Raw genomic sequence first — 23,840 nt, forward strand, 5'->3', positions numbered from 1 at the left:
GGCTGAGAATGACTTTTCATTAGCTCCTCTAACAGAGTGGAGGACAAATGCAGGTATGAAGTATTATATCTACTAAGACCTTGACGCTAGAATTGCTTGAATACCACTTTTTCAATTAAGAGACATGCAAAAGCATGCACAATACTATATTTACCCCTTTTCTTTCCTTGCATAGAATATGTCACACAGTGTTTCTACGACAGACAGAACAATCTCATATGTGACTGGACAAGGAGCCAACAAAGAACAGGTACAGAACAAACCATTTACTGCACAAGTTATAGCGATGGATTTGAAGAATTAAATAATGTAATAATAAAATTGAAAGCCAAATGTATTTCATAGCCATCATGCAAGCTTTAGTAATGAGTTCACTCAGCGATTACGTGACTGTAGTAACCTTTAATTTTGCCCCTCCCTCATTGGAGAGGATTTGGAACATCAGTCCACAGTTCTGATTTAATCTGCAGACAGGCTGTGACTGTGTGTGCCTCGCTGCATATCGCTAATTGATCTGAAGCAGGCTAATAATCTTTTATAGCCTGGTGTTCTCCCAGGGGCAATCAAAGTAAAGGGCCTGCACCTGAGGTTCAAATTTAGCACAAAACACTCTAAACAGCTATTTTGCATTTAATGATAATTGCACCACAACAGATGTACTTCTTGTTTTATTACAATAACAAATGCAAGGAAATGGTCTCCCATTTTTGGTGAGGAATTATGACAACATAAAAGCCTGTTTCCAACCTGTGTAGTTAAAAATATTATATCATTTGTATTGTGTGATTTTAACAAGAATAAAAGGCATCAGTGAGTACCAGGACAGTGAATTTGTACTTTAGACGCAGGTGCGACAACAGAGCTATAAATGAGCGTGATCAATATGTATGACAACATCTAACGTATTTGCATTTTTTCTTTGTCCTCCTCACCTTCAGAGGACAGGGCAGTGAGTATTTTAGAAAGCGGTCCACTCGGGCTGGAGGGAGAGGCCTGTCTAGAGTTTTGGTACCAGTCCCCAGTTGCAGCTAATGGGTCTGAACTCCGAGCTATTCTGAAAAGCAGTGATGGTCGGGTAGAAATCTGGGCCTCTCCTGCCCTTCCTGGAAATACATGGAGACAAGTGTTTGTCCCCCTGAACAGCATCAAACCAAGGACTCAGGTAAAATGGCACATATTACCACATTGCGATGGCAATTTAAAATATAACATTGTATATTATTAAATAGATAATCTGCTTTTACATTAGGTTGTACTTGAAGCAGTGTCCGTGGAGGGAAAGATCACATTTAACCAGATAGGTGTAAGAAGAGGCTCATGTGGTAAGTATTGTTTTACGCTTTTTCCATCTTTAGAACAGCCTGCTTTTGGTCTTATCAAATCAATCAATGGCAAAGAAAAAAAAAAAAAAAAAAAAAAAATCATACTATATTTCAGTATACACAGTAATAATGTTGATGCAATACATAAACCACTGCTGTCATAACTATTGTCAGATTACTGTCAGTGAAACTGCAAAAGATCTTAAGTTTAAAGATGTAAAATATTCTTTATCAGGTTTCATAATTTCACAGTAAGGCCTTAAGAATGATTTTCATTCTTTTGATTAAAAATAAACATGAATTCAACATGAATTAAAGCATCACTTACATGAATAATAGTTTGGATTACTAAAATAATTAGGAAAATGTGTTGACAGGCCATACAGTATTAACGCTGAACATAATGATTCATTAACATTACTAATCAATTATTCCTAGCCAGATGGTGTTATGGTTATAAAGGGGGTGTTTACTCAGTCACATGCCCCCACAGGACCCCAGTGTGAATCGAACACAGAGATATGGACGGATGAATCCACCCGCTGCCTCTGTTCTGCTGGCCAGCTCTCCTGCTCTCCCTCTCAGTGCCCTAAGGGCCAAATCTGTGGTCCTCAAAGAGGAGGCTCCAGTGGGATTTCCACCTCTGGGACGTGTACGATACACAGTCACACAGACTGCAGCACTTTTGATGGAGTGCTGTTCCGCTTCATGGCCCCCTGCACCTACATACTGGCTAAGACCTGCTCACCCGCTGAGGCCCTGCCCATGTTCAGAGTGGAAGTGGTCAATGAGCAGAACAGGAACTCATCTCTGCCAACTGTCCAGCAGGTCACTGTGAACACAGGGAACTTCAGAGTGTCTTTATTGAAACAGAAAACACACCGGGTTGTGGTGAGTTATTTCAAATGGGTGACAGAAATTTAGGAAGGCACTTACACTGTGTTACATTGCTTCCTTGCCAAAAATTAAAATGTCATGTGTTACAAAGGGAGACCAGTTTTGTCTGACTTGTATGAGAGAAAAAAAAAAAAAAAAAAAAAAAAAATCACTTCTGAGCCTGAACATCCAAATAAACCTTAATGGTTTTTTGCTTTAGAGACAACCATGCAGCCATAAAATCATTTTTGGCAGACTAATAGTTTATTTTCAGTTTACTCATCTAAGCTGTTTATCAATGGGACATCACGCATCTGACGACAATAGGAGTCTCTCATTGTTCATAGCTGAAAGACTAATTTGCAGAAGAAGCCATCCTCAAGCACTGAATTAAGATCTGTATACTAGAAGCCATTTTTCCCCTTAAACATACAGTAGCCCTATTCTCTATTTTACATTGGTCCCTAGACTTCACAATACCCAAGTCCTGTCTGTACAACTTCAGTTTTGGGGCACCTTGTTATGCTGTAATGAGGGTTGTGCTTACTAATGTACTGGATCAAGCAGTTCCCATATCTGCAGCCCACTCTACTGATAAACTGGCTTTATCAGAAAGTGCAGAGTTTAATGGCATAATGTCCTGGAATTCCTAGTGGACTTATCAGCCTTATCAATTCTTAAAGATACATTTATCTTCAGAATGCTGCATTTTATGCAAACTGTCAGATACAGAGTCAATATTGCTGATGGCCGGTAAGGAAATCTAAAACTTATACCTCTTATTTAGGTTAATGGGGTCTGGAGGAAGCTTCCGCTGAGCCTCGGTGATGGCACTGTCAACATCAAGAGTAATCCTGCTGCTGTTGTACTGGGAACCAGTTTTGGTCTTTCCGTTTCCTATGACAGCGCTGGTGCTGTACATGTCGCCCTGCCACCAACATACTCCGATAAGGTCTGCGGCCTGTGTGGCAACTTCAACCACCTCGGAGAAGATGACTTCCGCAAGCCTGATGGCACAAATGCCCACAATGCTACAGCTTTGGCTGAGAGCTGGCAGACCGGGCAAATAACCTCCTCCTGTGAAACTATTCTTGTCCCTCATCAGTGTGACCCACTAGAGGAGGCTGAGTATGCCAGTGAGCTGTACTGTGGAAGGCTCCTCTCTAGTACAGGGCCCTTCGCTGACTGCCAGTCAGTTTTGGAGGCAGAAAGTTACTTCAGGGGCTGTGTGGTCAGCATGTGCTCTGCTCATGGTGACCCCGAAGTGCTATGTGAGGCATTACAGGTCTACACTGATATCTGCAAAGAGGCTGGAGTAGATGTACCCATATGGAGGAACTCCACATTCTGCCGTATGTTACTTTATTGCTTTCATTTCTCTTCCTCCTATTATTAAAATAGGAGAAACAGTGTCAAATAATGGCTATAATAATACAGCAGAATTAAGGTCACGCTCTGTCCTCTTTCCTCTCTTTTCCTTGGTCCCCTCAGCCCCTCAGTGTGGTGAGAACAGCTACTATAACTCATGTGCTGATGGCTGTCCCGAAGTGTGTTCCAGTCTGGATTTAGCTGGCTCTTGTGGAAGCTGTGAGGAAAGATGTGAGTGCGAGTCTGGCTTCAAACTCAGTGGGGGAAAGTGTGTCCCAGCAGAGGACTGTGGGTGCTGGCATAATGGAAAACACTATGAGGTAAGTGACGTACATGATGCGACAACAATGTGAAACTTGCCGATTCACGACCACAGTGCTATTTATTTATTTACACACATCCCCTTTGCCTTGCAGAAAGGAGCAACATTCTTGGAAGGAGAGTGTGTGCAACAGTGCCAATGTATGGGTAATAATGATCTGTGGTGCACCGCAATGCAATGTGCAGACAATGAGGTTTGTAAAGTCAAAGATGGGGTCAAAGACTGCTTCCCTTTCAAACCTGCCACTTGCCGTGTGTATGGTGATCCGCACTACATGACCTTTGACAAGGTGGCTTATGACTTTCAAGGGGGCTGCAGTTACACACTGGCTACAACATGCGGAGAAGGCGGCTCAGTCCAGTTCACTGTGACCGGACACAACATGCATCCTCCCCTACAGAACTTAACTCGGTCCAAGCTGGAAGCTGTGACTCTACAGATTGAAGATTATGACCTCACCCTGAACCAAAGTGGAGAGGTCTATGTAAGCATGAAAACCCCTTGCAACTGTCTATCAAACAATCTTAAATGCAACTCTTTTATAGCATGTCATGTAACAAATCAACTGATATGAAAAGGTGTATGAGACTAAACAGCTTCCAATCTGCACAAACATCTCTCATGACCTGCACGTGGCCCATTTACTGTTGTGTCACTGTTCTCTATTATCTAATGTAATTCATTAATGGTGGTGGCTAACAACTTTACTCTCAGCACACCCATGTTTATAGGAGTCAGTTATTACTCTCTCCGGTCATTGGAGGTAGTCACCTGTTTGTCATCTGGGGCTTACAAGAATACATAAACTAACATCTGACCCACTTGACTTTGCCCTGAACAGCTATTTGGAAGCTAACTGGTTGCACCAACTATCCCAGTAGAAAAAAAACCCATTAATGATTGTTTGCCATTCAAAAACAAACAGTTCTCATAAGAATAAACCAATTACAAATAATGGATTGTCCTCTCTCTAGGTGAATAACGGCCTGGTCCACCTCCCCTATTCCACCAATGGAACATATGGCTCAGTATGGGTCCACAAGGAGAGCAATTACATTATCTTGGAGTCGACCTTTGGAGTCCGAATTATGGTAGATGGGCAGAACAGACTTTTTCTGCAGGTGGATGAGCGCTACAAGCATGAACTGTGCGGAATGTGTGGCATCTACTCTGGACACCAGGACGACGATCTTGTAACCCCAGACGGCCAAAATGCTACAGACGCATTTCAGTTTGGAGAAAGCTGGAGGGTGCCAAATAATAATGAGTAAGTTTTTTAGCCACACTAGAAGCAGGTGCTAATCATATTCCAGCCTTTGCTGTACTTGGCATTAAGTGCTAATTAGCAAATGTTAGTATGGTAATGAACTAAACTCAGATGAACCTGGAAAACTTGGTAGTTGCTCAACATCACCATGTTACCATCATCATAATAATTTTAGTATACCATCATTACCATTCAGCTGAAAGCTCCACTTGCCAATGTAAAACCTCAGAGCTGCACACCAAGCTGTAGACTATTTGTCTTATCAGATATTTTCCATGTAGACCTGGTTTGCCCGATAACTGTTTTACCAGATAAACTACAAATTACAAGGTTGATAACCAGCTAATACCAAGCCAAATACACCAAGCAGGTTACTTTGGCAGACAGTATACACTATAGTCACAACCCAACACTTTCTACATGTGTATTAGAACTTATTGAAGAATTATTAATACGTACATTAACAAAACTACCCAACATCATGTTTCATTGTGAAGTGGCACCATACTTCCAAATGTTTTGATCGCCAATTCACGGTCTAAATTTTCTCCACCAGGTGTACTGCCTATCCAAATGACCCAAGGCGTTGTGACTATGATGAAGAGGATGAGGCCTACAGTCAGTGCAATGCACTACTTAGGGATCCCTTCAAGTCGTGCCATGGACCCATTAACCCAGGGGTCTACCTTCGTAGCTGTGTGTATGACTATTGTGCCACGAATGGGGACCAATACACCCTATGTGAATCTCTAAAGTCCTACGCAGCAGCATGCCAGGTTGAAGGAGTGGAGCTGCCTCCCTGGCAGACAGGCACAGCCTGTGGTGAGTTACAGATGTAAGACAAGGAAAGCGTCAATCTGTGAGAAGATATGTACATATACCGATACTGGTCCTGATCTACCAACTGGTAGATTTTTTTTTTTTTCCCCCACATAATAAAGTTGAATTCTGTTGCATGTCCTGTATTTCTCTCCGCTTCCGTTTTGATCACAGCACAGGACTGGTTTGTTGCATATGCAAACTAGGCAACTGCCTAGGGCCCAACCTGAATGATTCTTTTTTGTTTTGTCAGTGATACAAGCACAGTAGGAGAAATTATTAGTTGGTTAAGGTGGGGTGGGGGAGGCCCAACCAAAATATTGCCTATGGCACCAAAAAGCCAAAGATGGTGAACTCATTTCCTTTTTTTGTTTCTTTGTTTGTTCGTTCGGCTTTTTGTTTTTGTTCCTATTTCAGCTGACCCCCCAACCACTTCAACTCCTCCAACAACACCAACTCCTACAGATCAGACTTGTAAGAGCATTCCGGGTTGGAAAAGCTTATCCATTACTGGTTTGGAAAATCAGTGGCATAATCCAAATTTTAATCAATAATTTCAAAAACAAATATTACATTTGACCTTTGCCTCCTAGTGCAACAAATTTACACAGGTTTAATATATAAATGTATTTGAATACATCTGAATAACCTTTATGTAATCATCTACAGATTGGGTTTTGTTCTATTTTTCAAATGGTAATATTCATATAGATAATTAGCTCACAACCATTTCCATTGTGTTCATATGCTTTTTCATAGTCTGCCCCATGAACTGTGACTTTGAAAAAAATCTGTGTGGGTGGGAGCAGCTCATACAGGACAGTTTTGATTGGACAAGAAATTCAGGATCCACCCCCTCAGACCTAACTGGGCCAAACCAGGACCATACCACTGGAGGTACAACCTAGTGTCAGGCCATACTACTACTACTACTACTACATCTGTTATGTTGGTTCTTCATGATTCATGTTTATTGTGCTTTTTACCATTTCTCTAGCCGGTTTCTACATATACATTGAGGGAGACAGAGTAACCCATGGAGACTCAGCCCGCCTGATGAGCTCAGTGTGCCATTATCATAGCCCACTCTGTCTACAGTTCTGGTACCATATGCATGGTTCAGCCACAGCAATGGCCCTCAATATTTACCTGCTCAAAGGCAATAAAGCTACCAAGCTATGGTCCATGATGAACAACCAGGGACCACAATGGCATCTAGGAAATGTTGACATCAGTGTGTCCGGCCCTTTCCAAGTAAGTAAACCACTATATATCAGACAAAACATGTACAACAGACGCTGGTTGAAATTTGCAAATCTGATCTGAGCAGTTAATAATTATTTTTTCATATCACCCATTTCAGATCATTGTAGAGGGAATTCGGGGCTCTAATGCTCAATCAGATGTGGCCATAGATGACGTTTCCATCCACTTTGGCACATGCTCAGGTGACAATAACCTCTAACAAGAAGGATAACAAATTATTTAGATTTTTAATGACTGGTCTCAAATTATGATCATACCCGTTATCTCATGGTTTAAACAAAGTCAACAATTACTTCCTTTAGGTGGCTTCCCTGGCATGGTTAGTGGAACTGAGCTTCCCTCCATAACTGCAGAAGTCCTCCCCCCACACCCAGGTAAGTGCACAGGAAGCTACATTTTATGGGTCAGTTGTTTCTGCATCAGAAATGTTGAAGTTTGGTTACCAATTAGCATTTATGTCTAGTCCAATAAATACTTAATATGCAATTCTTAAAAAGGTGATTGAAGGTTACAGATGTTTTTTTGTTTTTTTTAGGAAGTTGCGTAAGTGCTGCAATACTGAGTATGTGTTAATTTTTTGCAAATGTTTCCCTGTAGCCTGCAATCTCGACTGCAGCTTCAACAGAGATCTTTGTAGCTGGAATCAAATGATTACAGATGCTTTTGACTGGACATGGCAAAGTGGTTCCACTCCCACCCTGATGACTGGACCCTCTGCTGACCACACTGGTGGTAATACACTCTTCCTCTATGTGACAATCTAAATTATGACAAACAATATAGAGAGGCAACGATAAATTCTGGCTCACAATGAAACCTATGTCAAACAAATTTGGTATTTTCTTACCTCATGTCTAGATGGTCACTACCTGTACACTGAGGCCAACAGTGCGTCACATGGAGACACGGCTCGTCTCATCAGCTCTGAGTGTTCTGACTCTGGTCCTCAGTGTCTGCAGTTCTGGTACCATATGTACGGCTCAGCAGATACAATGGGCCTCCATGTTTACTTGGTCCAGAACAGAGTAACCGATGTCGTCTGGTGGAAGAGGAATGACCAAGGAAATATGTGGCACCTGGCTCAGGTGGAGATCACAACAACCAGAGCTTTTCAGGTGACTATCTCACACTAGGGACTCCGTTGATGACCAGCCTTTGGGTAGTAGTGTAAAATTGTCGTATAAGATGTCCTGTAAAATTTACTAATGAATTCTATACCATCATTCAGATCATCTTTGAAGGGCGCAGGGGATCTAATGATCAGTCAGATGTGGCCATAGACGATATAAAGCTTTATCGTGGTCACTGCTCTGGTAAGAAACATGAACACAGAGAAAATACTAACAGGCCTGCAAAGCTGTTTCTAATTCCAATGCCGAGTGCTCTATAATATTGTTGTACTCTTGCAGATCTGAGCGGTGTTGTTACAGCACAACCTCCTAAACCTGATCTAAACACCACAGCTCCTCCAAGTGTCTTTGTGCCAACCACTGTGGCTCCAGAGCCCCCTCCAGTCAATGATACAGCAAATATCACCACACCTCCCACAGTCGAATCAACATCCAACTTAATTAATAAGGACAATGTAACTGAAGCTCCAGATAACAGACCACCAGCAGGCTCAGGTAGTAATTCCACAGCAGCACACCCATGGTGTTTGGACTTGCATAATTTATTTTTTCAATATCCAATTTTTGTGATTTCCAGAATAACTTTCAGTGATCTCATAATATTTCTGGCCTCTCTTTTCAGCATGCCAACTCCACTGTAATTTTGAGCAAGATTTATGTCACTGGAGTCAACTGCTTGCTGATGTTTTTGATTGGACAAGGCATAGTGGCTCCACTCCCACTATGATGACCGGTCCGTCTTCAGATCACACCACAGGAGGTATTTAACCTTGTGACACAAGCGAAGCGTGGTTGTGTGCTTTGTTCAATAAGTGTTAAACTGTCAGGGGAAAAAACAGCACACTCTTTTCCAAATTGATATCAGCCAGTCACACTAATGACTAACTACCACTAAAATTCCATTGTTGAAGCAGTTCTTCCTTGTCAAACCAGAATGGTAGACTGATAAACACTGACCATGAGTTCATGATGCAAGATATTTGTCCTTTGTCTCCAGAGTATGTGTCAGTAGAGCTGCTGCTCATGAATGAAAGCATTCTTTGCCTTTGAGTGTTTAAATGACAATTGCATTGCTGACATTTAGCCTTCATTGTCAGCTGCAATTGGACATACCTTGAACATAGAATTAAATGTTAAACATTACCAAACAAAACTTTATAATATATGTATTAGCTCAACTAACCTAACTTTTATTGTCTTATCCAGATGGCCACTATCTTTACATTGAAGGAAACAGTGCGTCACATGGAGACACGGCTCGTCTCATCAGCTCTGAGTGTTCTGACGCTGGTCCTCAGTGTCTGCAGTTCTGGTACCATATGTACGGCTCAGCAGACACAATGGGCCTCAATGTTTACCTGCTCCAGGACAGAAAAGCAGATGCTGTTTGGAGGAAAAGGAATGACCAAGGAAATATGTGGCACCTGGCCCAGGTCGACTTGACCACAACTGGAGCTTTCCAGGCAAGTTCATTATTAAAGATGTTTCTTTCCTTAACCTGCCTAATGTTAGAAACTTGCAAAGCAAAACACTAATGATGTACTACCTGCAAAAACAAATCAGTGGATCAGAACCTAATGGATCTGCATGCTGTAACAGGCATACTGTGCTTTAGTATTAACCTATGCACTTACTTTTTAGATCATTTTTGAGGGGCGAAGAGGTTCCAATGATCAGTCTGATGTGGCCATAGACGATATATCAATTCATCACAGACACTGTGCAGGTGATTTTGTCCTTCTGACATTCTACTTATTCCAAACACAGTATAACTGAAAATCGATGAGACTGACTTGTCTGTTACAGACCTGGCTAAACCAACAACCCCTGCTCCGAAAACCGTGGATTCAGTTGCAACAGCAGGTTCTGAGCTTCCTCCAGCCAACAGCTCATCAACTACAAAGCCACCTTCAACAAGTTCATCAAAACCACAGCCAGCATTAACAACTACATTTACAACAATGACTGCCACAACAACAGCGGCCCCGACTGATTGCGATACACAAACCCCTACAAATCCGTCAACAATAACTGAGCCCCCACACACTTCAAATCATGATGTCCCAATGACCACAAGACCTGATGTTCCAGCAACAGCAACACCACAGCCTCCAACAACATCAAGACCAATAGCAACAACTACAATTGGTCCTCAAACCACAGTAAGACCACAACCTCCAACCACAGCCAGACCACAACCTCCAACCGAAACTCAGCCACAAACATCAGCTAGGCCACAACCATCAACGACAGCTCTACCTGAGTCACAAACAACAAATAGACCACAACCTCCACCTGAAACTCAGCCACCAATAACAAATAGACCACAACCTCCAACCACAGCCAGACCACAACCATCAACCACAGCTAGACCACAACCATCAACCACAGCTAGACCACAACCATCAACCACAGCCAGACCACAACCTCCAACCGAAACTCAGCCACCAACCACAATGCAGCCACAACCACCAACGACAGCTCTACCTGAGTCACAAACAACAAATAGACCACAGCCTCCAACCACAGCCAGACCACAACCTCCAACCGAAACTCAGCCACCGACCACAATGCAGCCACAACCACCAACGACAGCTCTACCTGAGTCACAAACAACAAATAGACCACAACCACCAACATCAGCTAGGCCACAACCATCAACGACAGCTCAACCTGAGTCACAAACAACAAATAGACCACAACCTCCAACAGGTCAACCTGAGTCACAAACGACAAATAGACCACAACCACCAACCGAAACTCAGCCACAAACATCAGCTAGGCCACAACCATCAACCACAGCTCAAGCTGAGTCACAAACAACAAAGAGACCACAACATCCAACCACAGCCGGACCACAACCTCCAACCACAGCCGGACCACAACCACCAACCACAGCCAGACCACAACCACCAACCACAGCCGGACCACAACCATCAACCACAGCCAGACCACAACCTCCAACCGAAACTCAGCCACCGACCACAATGCAGCCACAACCACCAACGACAGCTCTACCTGAGTCACAAACAACAAATAGACCACAACCACCAACATCAGCTAGGCCACAACCATCAACGACAGCTCAACCTGAGTCACAAACAACAAATAGACCACAACCTCCAACAGGTCAACCTGAGTCACAAACAACAAATAGACCACAACCACCAACCGAAACTCAGCCACAGCCACAAACATCAGCTAGGCCACAACCATCAACCACAGCTCAAGCTGAGTCACAAACAACAAAGAGACCACAACCTCCAACCACAGCCGGACCACAACCACCAACCACAGCCAGACCACAACCACCAACCACAGCCAGACCACAACCACCAACCACAGCCAGACCACAACCACCAACCACAGCCGGACCACAACCTCCAACCACAGCCGGACCACAACCTCCAACCGAAACTCAGCCACCAACCACAATGCAGCCACAACCACCAACCACAGCTCTACCTGAGTCACAAACAACAAATAGACCACAACCACCAACCACAGCTCAAACTGAGTCACAAACAAATAGACCACAACCTCCAACTACAGTTAGACCACAACCACCACCAACAGGTCAACCTGAGGCACAAACAACAAATAGACCACAACCTCCAACCACAGCCGGAGCACAACCACCAACCACAGCCGAACCACAACCTCCAACCGAAACTCAGCCACCAACCACAATGCAGCCACAACCACCAATGACAGCTTTGCCTGAGTCACAAACAACAAATAGACCACAACCACCAACCACAGCTCAAAATGAGTCGCAAACAAATAGACCACAACCTCCAACCACAGCTGGACCCCAACCACCAACCACAGCTCTACCTGAATCACAAACTACAAATAGACCACAACCTCCTACCACAGCTAGACCACAACCTCCAACTACAGCTCAACCTGAGTCACAAACAACAAATAGACCACAACCTCCAACTGAAACTCGGCCACATCCACAAACAACAGCTAGACCAAAACCTTCCACCACAGCTCAACCTGAGTCACAAACAGCTAGACCACAACCACCAACCACAGCTCAACCTGAGTCACAAACAACAATTAGACCACAAGTTCCAACCACAACTACACCACAGCCACAAACATCTAGACCTCAACCTTCAACCACAATTAAACCCCAACCCACAATAGCTATATCACAATCCACAGCAACTTTGAGACCAGAACCCACAACAGCTGGACCACAACCCACAACGATTAAACCACATCCACCAACAGACAGACCTCAGTCTACATCTACATCACAACCACCAACTACACCTGTACCAAGTAAGTTTGCTACCCCCCATTAAAAAAAAACAAAACAAAAAAAACAAAACTGTTAAACAGCTAGCCCACTAAGTGCAGCTGGCCATGGCAGTCCTCATTTTGCACTGCAGCATCATCAAGTTTGGCGTAGCACCACATGTACAAGTTCTCCGCTGTGTCAAAAGTCCCTTGTGAGCTAGCAACAAAGAATGGCTGATAAATTTAAAGTATTAACTGTATAGACCTTTTTTGTTTGTCTTTTTGTGCTTATGTCTAAGTATATACACTGTCTCCATCTTTCTCTCAAGCACCTTCTTGCCCAGAGAACAGTCATTACACGAGTTGTATCCCTGCCTGCAGTCCAACCTGTACACAACTGAATGGCCCGCCACACTGCAGTGACAGTGACAGTTGTGTGTCGGGATGTGTATGTGATAATGGCTTTGTGCAGAAATCGCAGCGTTGTGTGCCTATCCAAGAGTGTGGATGTGTGGACAGGAATGGCACCAAACATCAAGTGAGCGACTGTTCCGAGTAACTCTTAGGTCATACACTGTGTTGATTTTGAAATACTTGGGACAACTTTCTGAAAGCCAGAGCATTGCATGTGGACACTGAATGATAATTCTCTTTCTTGACAGTTCAATGAAGTGTGGTACACCAATCACTGCAGTCAGAAATGTGAATGTGAGAAAGACGATGGCATGGGGGAGATTGATTGTGATGACAAAGATGAATGCGATGGAAATGCTGTCTGCCTTCAAAATGACGAGGGCGAATACTACTGCCAGTCTACAGGTGCTGTAAATGCCAGCATTTAACTCTGACAAATCTAAATTATGTTACAGCTTCCTCACTAATTTATAAATTGCTATACACTTGTTTCTCCACAGGATTCAATGAGTGCACTATAAAGGGAGACCCCGAGTACAGAACCTTTGATAAAATGAAGCATGACTTTGACGGTGAGCACTCATATGTGCTGGTCCAGACCAAAAACTTGCCAAATAACCTTCCAGATGTCTACATCGAGGTCATCAATAGACGCACAGTAGATGATGACGATGACAGTCAGCATCATGGTGATGATGATGAAGATGACAGTGATGAAGATGACGATAGTAAGGAGAATGAGGAACACCACAGATTACAAGAGCTTAAGATCAGAGTGTACAATCACACTGTGGAGTTCAAGAAGAATTTGAGGCTGCTTGTAAGTATCAAAGGCATTTTGAACTACACACTACTGCCATCTCTTTCCTGTGGTGCAATTTCTGCAGACACAATATTAAGTACATGGGATAATATATATCTGCTCACCCACAAACATTTGTGAAAACACTGAGGGAAATAACCAGCACTCCTTCACATCTTTTACTGCAAGGTGTTACTGGAGTAGTGAGACAGATGATGCGCTATACATTATTTCCCTATTGGCATTTTTAACATGTTTGTGTGTACATATTTGTATATGGAGAGACAGAGAGAGAATATTTAACAGCTGCATACACAGTGGAGTCCAAAGTCTGAAATCAATTTTGTACAACCTGAAATTTCATCCTTGATGGAGACATGGAATAGTCAAGTCAAGGGATAACAAAAATCAGTAGGCCTAATCCTCTGGAGAACATAAATATCTGTATAAAATTTTGTGCCAGTCCATAGAGTAGATTGGAGATTCAATGATTCACTGAATAAGTGAAATGATGAAATATCATTCGGAATTATCCAGTGGGGACCATGAACGCTCATTCTGAATTTCATTGCAATCAATCCAAAAGTTGAGAAATGTAAGTCTGGATGATGTTGAACTAAGACTGATATTTCTGTCACCAAGTCAAAAATGTTCCTAGTCGACTCAGAATCTGCACTTTGACTGCATGGACTCTAGGTGGGGGGTGGGGTTGTCATCTACAGTGCATTAACTGCTCAGGTGCTTGTGGTCAATTGGTTCTTATCTATATTTTTTGCTTTTAAACACACACCCAATATTACTACTGATGTCTTTTCATTAAACTTTATCCACAAATACAAGAAATATATAATACACTCGCCTGCACTTATCGTGTCAGTTCAGCTGCCCCAAATTACACTCCTGTACATGACCCGTGTTTTACCTTAAAACTTTTTGGTTTGTATAATTAATATATATATATATATATATATATATATGACTTTTCCACACAGTCAGAGAAAGTAAAAGTTGGCATCTTGGTCATTGTTCAGTTATGATATTCTGCCGCACAGCAGAGTGTCTCTCCTGCCGGCCTGCTGACGGCACTGTCAGCTGGACACCAGAGCTGAGAGTATCAGAGAGTATCAGTCTACTCACAAATGCAAGTTGACAGCCCTACTAAATATGGATGTTTTGTGGATCCCTGCACACAACATACATAATCTTACAAGAGCAAATACTAGTTCTCACCAGTCAATTTAAATGTCTTACTGACACATCCCCCTATCCATCTCCCTCCAGGTGGATGGAAGGACAACTAGTACTCCTGTCTCACCAACTGCTGGTCTAAACATCCGGGAGCATTCCTCTCACATCTACCTGAAGACAGACTTTGGCCTCTCAGTGAAGTTTGATGGACACAGTAAAGCAGGTAACTAATCTTCCCCTCATTAAAAACACATCTAACAGAATTAACATAGGTTCACAAATTTGTAGATTATCTTATTCTTTGACATGGGATTAGATAAAGGATGAGTTATTTTCTGGGTGAGATAGTGAATGAAGTGACATTGTATTGTTAATGTTATTCCTGCAGAGATCATTCTACCACGGATATATAAAAGGAGAGTGGGGGGTCTGTGTGGGAACTTTGACGGTCAAAAGAGGAATGACTGGATGAAGCCAGATGGTACAATGGCCAGCAGAGTTCAAGAGTTTGGCGAGAGCTGGAGAGTGTAAATATCAGATGGATGTACGGAGGAGACACAGCACTTAAAGATACCCCTGGAGGTTTTGACCGCAAGTACAAATATTGTGTCAGTTTACAAGAAAACTCCAAGAAAAAACAGAATTAATGCTGATTTTATTTTTTTCCCCTCAGACAACAAACCTTATCTGTGAATCTGTGACAGTATGTGAGACTGATTTTATCACTGCCATGCATACTATTTATTCAAAAGTGATGTTCTTACAGTTTATGCTGATCTTGTACAGTAATAGCAATGCTGAACAAAATGTACAATGGTGTGTTTAAACAATGAGAATGCATGACTACACATGGATTATTTATCACCATCCGATATTGTTGAAAACAGATTAAATGTGCAATAAATTATTCAGAATGTCGCTTGTACTTGGTCATAAAGTGTATTTCAATGGAAGCACAATCTTCACTGTTCTAATAAATGTGCACTGTGGTTCAATCTGTCGCCTTGTGTGTTGCCATTTCAGTCTCAAGAGTAGCTAAGACAGCATTCCTGACATATCTGAGGTGAAACTGAGAAACTTGTCACAATGAGGAGAAAAAAAAAAAAAAGTGTTAACACAGAACTTCTGTAACATGATACTATGATGTGAAGAAAGTATTTTTACCCCCCACTCTGTCAAACAATGCGATCAGTCTCTTGTCAAGAGTCAAGTCAATGCTCATACACATGCATAAATAAGCCTTGGCTACAGTCAGCAGCCACACAGGGTCATGGATTACTTTTCACTGTGCGTCTTTCTCCTGTTGGTGTTGCCAGCTCTCAATAATGGTGAGTAAAACATCACTTAATTTAACTGTTTAATATTAAATGTGTTAATGTGGTAAAGTCATGATATCTTCAAATTTTTCTCATAAAGCAAACAGGTATAATTAAGATACAGCAAACAAACTGTTGAAGTTTAACAATGATTTGACTATTGATCTTTGATTAGATCATTTAAATACTAAATGACTCAGTTGACTAGATTATTACAAAAAATAAGGGTAAATAATCCAATGCTCACAAGTGTGTCTCTGTCAAAAAAAATTGCCCCTGCTGGACCAGGTTGTCAAATCACTGACTTGAGTTTATTAGAGACAAAGTAAACAGCATCCACCTGTCACCATGTTGCATTTTGGTGAGGGGTCATTTATCAGTGCTAATTGTACTGACTTCAGTGTGAAAAATGGATATGGATATTATATACCGTGCGTCATTGTCCACACAAAGAGCTCAGTCCTTGAACGAGTATTTGCCTTTTTAAGTGTCTATTCTTAATCTTTCATCAAACCTGGAGCCTAAATTTACTGTTAACTTACTGTTGTAGTGGAGTGGATGTAGTTGTCTGAAATCTGTTTCACATCTTACAAGCAAGACTAAAATGCATTATTGCCCACTTATCCTGTACCAGACAATTCATCCATGACAATGCTCAAAAATGTTTTTCTTGAATTCTAATGAAATGATGTTGTCACTGTCCCTTTTAAATTTCTAGCTCAAATAGCGGTTCCCACTTCCAGCCTAACAGGTAACATCCACAATACAACCCTCCCTGTTCCCACACTCCTCTACTGCAACATATTCTGCCTCCATCTCTCCACCCTGCAATGACTAGCAACATTCCGCTCACTTAGCTCAGCTCCATCCACCCGAGAAGCATCAAACATTTCTACCACTCTCATCCTAATTTGGAATGATGCTTGCCAACCTGTCCCCAGACCCTGACTGCTCTGCTGGGCAGCCACAAAATACCTCTCAGACTCCTCAATCTGGAGACTCTCAGCTACAACTACAATTAAATATCTACACTACCTGCTGTAGAACAAGATGTGTTAGTCATTTTCTTCATTGCGGTTTGGTAAATAATCATGATATTGTAAGTGACCAGAGTGATCTTAAAATAACACGTGACTGTGTGCAGTGTAGATCTTGTAGTTTCACTCCAACAGCTATGTCGTGTGTGCTCCAGGCTGTGCAGGTCCACCAGTGCTGTGCTGCTCTGGTAAAAACAACACTTGTTCAAGGTTGATTCAGTGTTTCTGTGACGAGTTTTGCATCACAACCAACGACTGCTGTGCTGACTACAGGTCAACCTGCACATGTAAGTTAGAGTGAACGCAAAAAATTAGAATACATTTTCAAGCATTTAGTGTATAACATTTATAATGCAAATCTTTGTCTTCTACAGCTTTGACCACCGCACTGCCAAGCATATCCAGCACATTAAACAGCAGTACTACATCTACAATGGCAACTTTGCCTTCCACGGTCTCTTCACTAACAGCACCCAATACAAAAAGCAGCAGTACAACATCTAGACCAGCAGATAACAGCACAACTTTATTAGTCTCTGGAACAACAGCACCAAGCAAAACAAACAGCAATACTACCCCTACATTAGCAGATGTCACAACAACTTCAGCATCCACGGTCTCTAATACTACAACACCCAATATAAAAGGCACCTCTACGACATCCACACTGCTGGATGCGAACACAACTCCGGCATCCACAGTCTCTGTTACTACAGTAACCATCCCAACAGGCAGCAGTACATCTTCACCAGCAGATAACAGCACAATTTCATTAGTCCCCATTCCGACAGCACACAGCACACAAAGCGGCAATACACCATCTGCACTAGCAAATATGAGCACAACATCCCTATTAGCAGTCTCTACTACTGCAGCACACAGCACAACCAACAGCAATACAACCTTGATGCTGAATATCAGCACAACTACCGTATCCACACTCTCTGATACAACAAACAGTAGTATACCTACACCAAGAGATGCTTCATCTGCAATCTCTGCTACTATAGCACCCAGTACAACAAACAGCAGTACTACCTCAGATTTAGAATACCCTGTGTCTCTTACTACAGCACCCAGTACAACAAACAGCAGTACTACCTCTACAGCAGCAGATATTAGCTCAGATTCAGAATACCCTGTCTCTCTTACTACAGCACCCAGCACAAAAAGCAGCAGTACACCTACACAGACAGATATCACCACATCGTCACCTTCCACCATCTCTTCAACAACAGCACCCAAATCAAAAAGCAGCAGTACTATATCTGCACTAATGGAGGTGAGCACAACCTCAAAGTACGTAGTGTCTTCTACTGCAGCAACCAGTCAAAAAAGCAGCAGTGCTACATCTACGCCAGCAGATGGCCACTCAACCACAGTCTCTAAAGCTACAGGTTGGTCATTACGATCAAGCTATAAGTGATAATATCTATAAATTCTATTATATTGTTTGAATTTGGGCCAACAATGATACTCAGTTGATTACTCGTTTCCTTTGGCATGGTAACACCTCAGACATTTAACAGTTTCCTTGTACTCCCAGCAGGAACAACAGTGACAGAAACCAGGATGACTCTGGGTGCTCGTAGTGTCACATCTTCACCAGCAGATGGAAGCAAAGTTGGAGTTTCTAACAAAAACACAGCTTCCCAGACCACACCCAGCTCAAATGAAGGTATGGTCAGTTACATGGACTTTAGCACTTCAATGATGCAGTTACCAATCTGCATGATAAATGACTTTTTTTTTTTAGATTACCAAACCCTGACTATTCACCTAAAAGCTTCTGCTTTAGCCCATGAGGAAAATGAAGATGTGATTTCAAAGGCTGTATCTAATGCAAGTACAACAACCTTTATGTTGCAGTATCAAAAAAAAAAAAAAAGAAAAAAAAAACACTTACATTATACACACATTTATTGCTAATCAATGAGTGTCTTCTTTCATACAGTTTCTGTCCCAGGCCTTTCTCCAGCAATACTGTAAAGGCTGCACTTTAACCATCAGACACATCAAATCCACCTGAGAAATGGCCTATGCTTCAGCCAGACAACCAGCAGTGGGATCTTGGGGATTAAGGGATTTAAGATTCCTTCACTGTCAATCGTTCAGAAAGTTTTTAACGGGAGGTGATTTATATACAGAGGTCTCCTTTCCAAAAAAAAAAATGAACCCGATGATTAAATCTAGCGAAAAAAAAAAAAAAAAAAAAAGACTAAAAAGCAGTTTCACACTAAAAATCAGTGTCTGAGTCAATGTTCGGTGGGCACAGGACATCAAGTGGAGCCGAGAGCTGAACTGCCGCAACATTTTCTCAGCGTTTTTCTGATAACTTAAGATCAAGACGCCCAATGACTTAAGTCCTTCATCCGGCTAAAATATAGTTAAAAATGACCAAGATCTTAAAAAAAAAAAAAAAAAAAAGGTATTGTAAAAATGTATCTTAATACTGGATTTAAAAAGTCAAATTTGACTGCTTCTGGCAGACAACCACAATGCTGATGCAAGCATGAAGGAGATATGACACCAACAGGCGACCAAATGAAGCAAATCATTACCTTGATTAAAATTACTAGGTATGAAAATTGATGGAAACCTTTGGGGTAATGTAGGTACACAACTCAACAAAAATCCACTAGTAAGTCTAGTTGTTTTTAGACCTTTAATGTAGAAAAGATACATATGATACCTTTAAATCTAGATAAACCATTAGAGAACCACATTCATCATCACTATCTGTTGTGCAGCCAAAAACATGATAAAAGGTGGTGCTGTCTGGTTGGATGGTGTCTACAAATGGTGAATACAACACTTCAATTAAAAATGGTAGATTAGGGAAGAACTTGTGTGGTGCAGAACAAAAGTGTGTTCTTTTGCAGCTCATCTCCACAGTCCCACAGGAGTTCATTCTACAGAGAGTCTGTCTTATCATATTGTGTCCAAAAATAATGTAATTTTAATGCCAGTTGATGGGCAGGTGTCCTGCTTAATCCTCACTGTGTTAAATAATTTGATGTGATTAAATGTGTGTCACCTTTAATCTATTCACTGGAACTACTACAGCATTCCTTAAATGTCTGCAGGCTGTAGGCATAACCCATTGGTGACTCGCTAAGGAAATAAAACATTGTTGGGATCTCTTGTAATGGAGAAGGTATTCAATTTATTTTGTAACTGGGATCATGTACGTCAGAAGTGTGCCACCGTTAACCATACAAAGTCATGCATTTTACTCTGTGGTGGTCCTAGTGGGTTTACTTCTCTACAGTGGTGAGTTAAATATTGTATTCAAATGTGTTATGTAAAGGCTATGCACGCTTTAACAACTCTTGACAAAGCACATGATGATGACGACGATGACAACAGAGGGTTTAGTGCAAAAACAATGTCAATGACAATGTCTGAAATGTTTTCATGAAAATTGCTGCGCTCCATCTGGGGATGATCCAGAAGAACCATCACATGTACAACAAAGTAAAAACAAAGCAAAAGGCTGTATTATCCTTGTATTATTTTCTTGTTATCGGTAACATACAAACTTTTAAAAATGTTACCTTTTCTGTTTACTGGATTGACCCATTTTTTGTGAGCTTGTTTAGTGCGTGTCCCTGAGTCTGTAATTAAAAATCATATCCACTGCCATACTTTGAACAAGCATTTGCTTTTTTTTGGTGTATGCTGTGAAGAGTCTATCAAGCCTGGAATTGGTTGGGTTGAGGTGGATCTATTTGTCTGATGCCAATCTGTTTTCATGTCACAGGTCTACTTAACGCAATGACTGTCTCTTTATACATAGTTTACAAAGCAGTTTTCAATTAATCTAGTTTCTCCTGATCTCCCCTGGTTTTCTGTGGCTGAGTCACTATAAAAATATGCAGAGGCAAAAAAAATGCTTGACTCCTCCACTTGAATGTAAGTTGAGGAAATTACTATGACTACATTATTCACAGTTGCATATGTTTGTTACAGTGCCAGCATATTTACCATTCCTATGTGCTTGTGGAAACTTTTCAATATCTGAGAACAGATGTGGTGTCTGAAACATCAAGGGTAAGTCTAACATGCACTAATTATGCAAGTATTCCTACTACATGAAAAGTATAACTACACAGAGCAGAGAAGATCAATTCAACTGATGTACAATATAGATTACAGTATCATATTAAGCAAATGGAGAACTTAATTAGTTTCTTCACTGTGTGCTGTAGCTGGGTTTATCGACAGACACAATTACATGAAATAAGACGTACACAGGGTAGATTAAACCAGAGTCACAGGGAGTTCTATACTGTGGTCCATAATAAAAGTGTAGGGCATGTAAGGAAACTGGTTTGAGGTGTGCACAAAATCTAACATGCACAAAAAAAAAAAAAACACCAAGAAAAACAGTCAGTAGCAGTCCAGCTGTTGGCACATATTATAATGTAGTGTTTCATGACATGAGTGGCTATAAGTACAGTATAGATAGAGCAACACTCAAAGTAATGTCGTGTGTAATGTAGTTTCTTTGCATCAACCAAAGCAAAATACAGTCTTACAGTGTCTGCACCAGCCTTTGACATTACAAATTCACCATTTAAATGTCCACTTTTGAGCAGATGCTTTCGCAGCTTCCAAGGTCCAGTGTTAAATAATTATTTTAGACGTTGTGCCTCCATTTAATTGAAGGGGTTGTTTTGTTTTTTAGATTGACAGATTTATTCTGTAATCATTTTTTCTGCTTTGTTTACAGTATGAAAAACATTTGCCTTGAAACATTTTATTGACATAGATCACAGCTTTTACATTGCAGGTGGAGATGCTGTGCTGTGTGTGGAGGATGGGTCAGTCAGACTGACACTGGAGGACGTATTGATTCTCCCCACTGGCGCAAACAATGCAACAGTGCCATCAAGTGATGACAATAGAAAACAGCAAGACACATTAAATCATTCAGTCCATTAGAACAAATAAGAATTGAAAAAGAAAATAGATGAAGACAAATTAACTGACAGGAGAGATGGTAAACCTAGATAAATATGCAATACATATTACAAATCTGAATAGTTTCAATAGTTTTCTAATTATAGATTAAATTAAATTATTGAAATGAAATTGGTCCCTTACTATCACAGAGAAACCAAAAATAATATCTTTGAAGGACAAGTTGTGGGGTAAGAAATCATGTTTGAATGCTCACGCCAACAGAACATGTTTATGGAGATCAGGAATACGATTACAACATCAGCTTTATTAAGACATTTAAAAACCCTACTCACAATATATAATCTGCAACATCCCTTGCGATGATATATATCAGACGTGAAACTAGCGATGCATTTAGGTGGTGACATACTCATTAACAATGCAAATCACATGGCAACACAGATACACAAAACTCAAAAAGTCCCTGCTACTAAATCATCCAACACAACAAGCAGCAATGCGACATCTAAAATGAATGGCTTCGAGCACCACTTCAGCATCCACTGTTTTTGGATCCTAGAGCTGAAACCAACAGCTCCACTACAACTACACGAGTAGATGGGAACTCGGCCTCAGTGTCCACAGTCTTGTCATGGCCCCTACAGCATCCAACAACACAAGCACCACAGCAGCATCTGTACTAGTGAATGCGAGCACAACTTCTATGACCCCAGTCCCTTCAACTACACCACTCAGCATTACAAACACTAGTACTACACCCACACTAGTCAATGGCAGCATAGCTTTATTATCCACAGTGACTGCTACAAGACCACCCGGCATAGCAAACAGAAGTACTACACCTACACCACTAAATGGAAACACAATTTCATCATCCACAGCTTGTTCAAAAATTCACTTTTACCTTCACAAAAGCTACATCTTCAAGGTTCATGTCACTGCTGAAAATGTTACCCATCTTTGTAAAAGGTATTTGTCCATCAGATTCTGAGTTAACAATGATTCACGGTGATTCAGGAAGTCTTTTTCTTTTTTCCCCCTTAGGCTCTTACTGCCACTACTCCAATAACACTAAAGAATTGTTACATTTTCCTTGTTCTCATAGCAGGGATCACACTGACAGAAATCAGTAGGTAGTGTTGCATTTTTAGCAGCAGATGGCAACATATCCACAGAGTCCAGGTCAACCATCTCTTAAAATGACAGTATAGTCTATGGTCTAGTTCACAAGGTATATCTTTTTGGCACTTGCTGTCCTATCAATCTGGATCACCATATTCCTGTCCATCGTTTAAGTCATCATGAAATTGTTGTATTAAGTCTACTAGCCCTGTGCTGCACATATATCATAATGTGTTGATCTGTTTGAAATTAAATGACTTCTGTCCTGACAACAGGTTGACCTGCTCACAACACAAGTAAAGGATTAGGGCTACAGCAATTCTATCATTTGACGTGTATGTTTAGTATAAGTCAGGTTTGACTTTGAGGTTTTGAAATAAGTTTTAAAATTTATTGCGTAGATCTTTC

At 41.3% G+C, this 23,840-nt stretch overlaps 2 protein-coding genes across 5 annotated transcripts; both read left to right on the forward strand.

Annotated features, from left to right (window-relative positions):
* The first annotated feature begins 1,772 nt into the window (after nucleotides 1-1,772).
* LOC130178697 (zonadhesin-like) lies at nucleotides 1,773-16,043 on the forward strand. Its single transcript, XM_056391145.1, has 22 exons — nucleotides 1,773-2,213; nucleotides 2,986-3,550; nucleotides 3,690-3,886; nucleotides 3,983-4,366; nucleotides 4,863-5,155; nucleotides 5,712-5,977; nucleotides 6,734-6,871; nucleotides 6,972-7,228; nucleotides 7,338-7,422; nucleotides 7,543-7,614; nucleotides 8,099-8,355; nucleotides 8,469-8,553; nucleotides 8,993-9,130; nucleotides 9,577-9,833; nucleotides 10,012-10,092; nucleotides 10,677-10,861; nucleotides 11,672-11,746; nucleotides 12,952-13,162; nucleotides 13,287-13,443; nucleotides 13,539-13,858; nucleotides 15,122-15,251; nucleotides 15,417-16,043. The coding sequence occupies exons 1-22, from the start codon at nucleotides 1,773-1,775 to the stop codon at nucleotides 15,557-15,559; spliced, it is 4,737 nt and encodes a 1,578-aa protein (XP_056247120.1). The 3' UTR covers nucleotides 15,560-16,043.
* A 154-nt stretch (nucleotides 16,044-16,197) lies between these two features.
* Nucleotides 16,198-21,026, forward strand: LOC130178317 (mucin-2-like). Of its 4 annotated transcripts, none has more exons than XM_056390425.1 (6): nucleotides 16,199-16,356; nucleotides 17,063-17,095; nucleotides 17,537-17,668; nucleotides 17,756-18,778; nucleotides 18,928-19,223; nucleotides 19,336-21,026. In XM_056390425.1, the coding sequence occupies exons 1-6, from the start codon at nucleotides 16,299-16,301 to the stop codon at nucleotides 19,408-19,410; spliced, it is 1,617 nt and encodes a 538-aa protein (XP_056246400.1). In that variant the 5' UTR covers nucleotides 16,199-16,298; the 3' UTR covers nucleotides 19,411-21,026. The 4 variants fall into 4 exon arrangements, with proteins under 4 accessions (XP_056246399.1, XP_056246400.1, XP_056246401.1 ...); XM_056390426.1 differs by having other exon boundaries at nucleotides 18,928-19,059; nucleotides 19,138-21,026; XM_056390424.1 differs by having other exon boundaries at nucleotides 16,198-16,356; nucleotides 18,931-21,026.
* The last annotated feature ends 2,814 nt before the right edge of the window (nucleotides 21,027-23,840 follow it).

This window comes from Seriola aureovittata, chromosome 12 (genome assembly GCF_021018895.1).
Source record: "Seriola aureovittata isolate HTS-2021-v1 ecotype China chromosome 12, ASM2101889v1, whole genome shotgun sequence".
Classification (NCBI taxonomy): Eukaryota; Metazoa; Chordata; class Actinopteri; order Carangiformes; family Carangidae; genus Seriola; species Seriola aureovittata.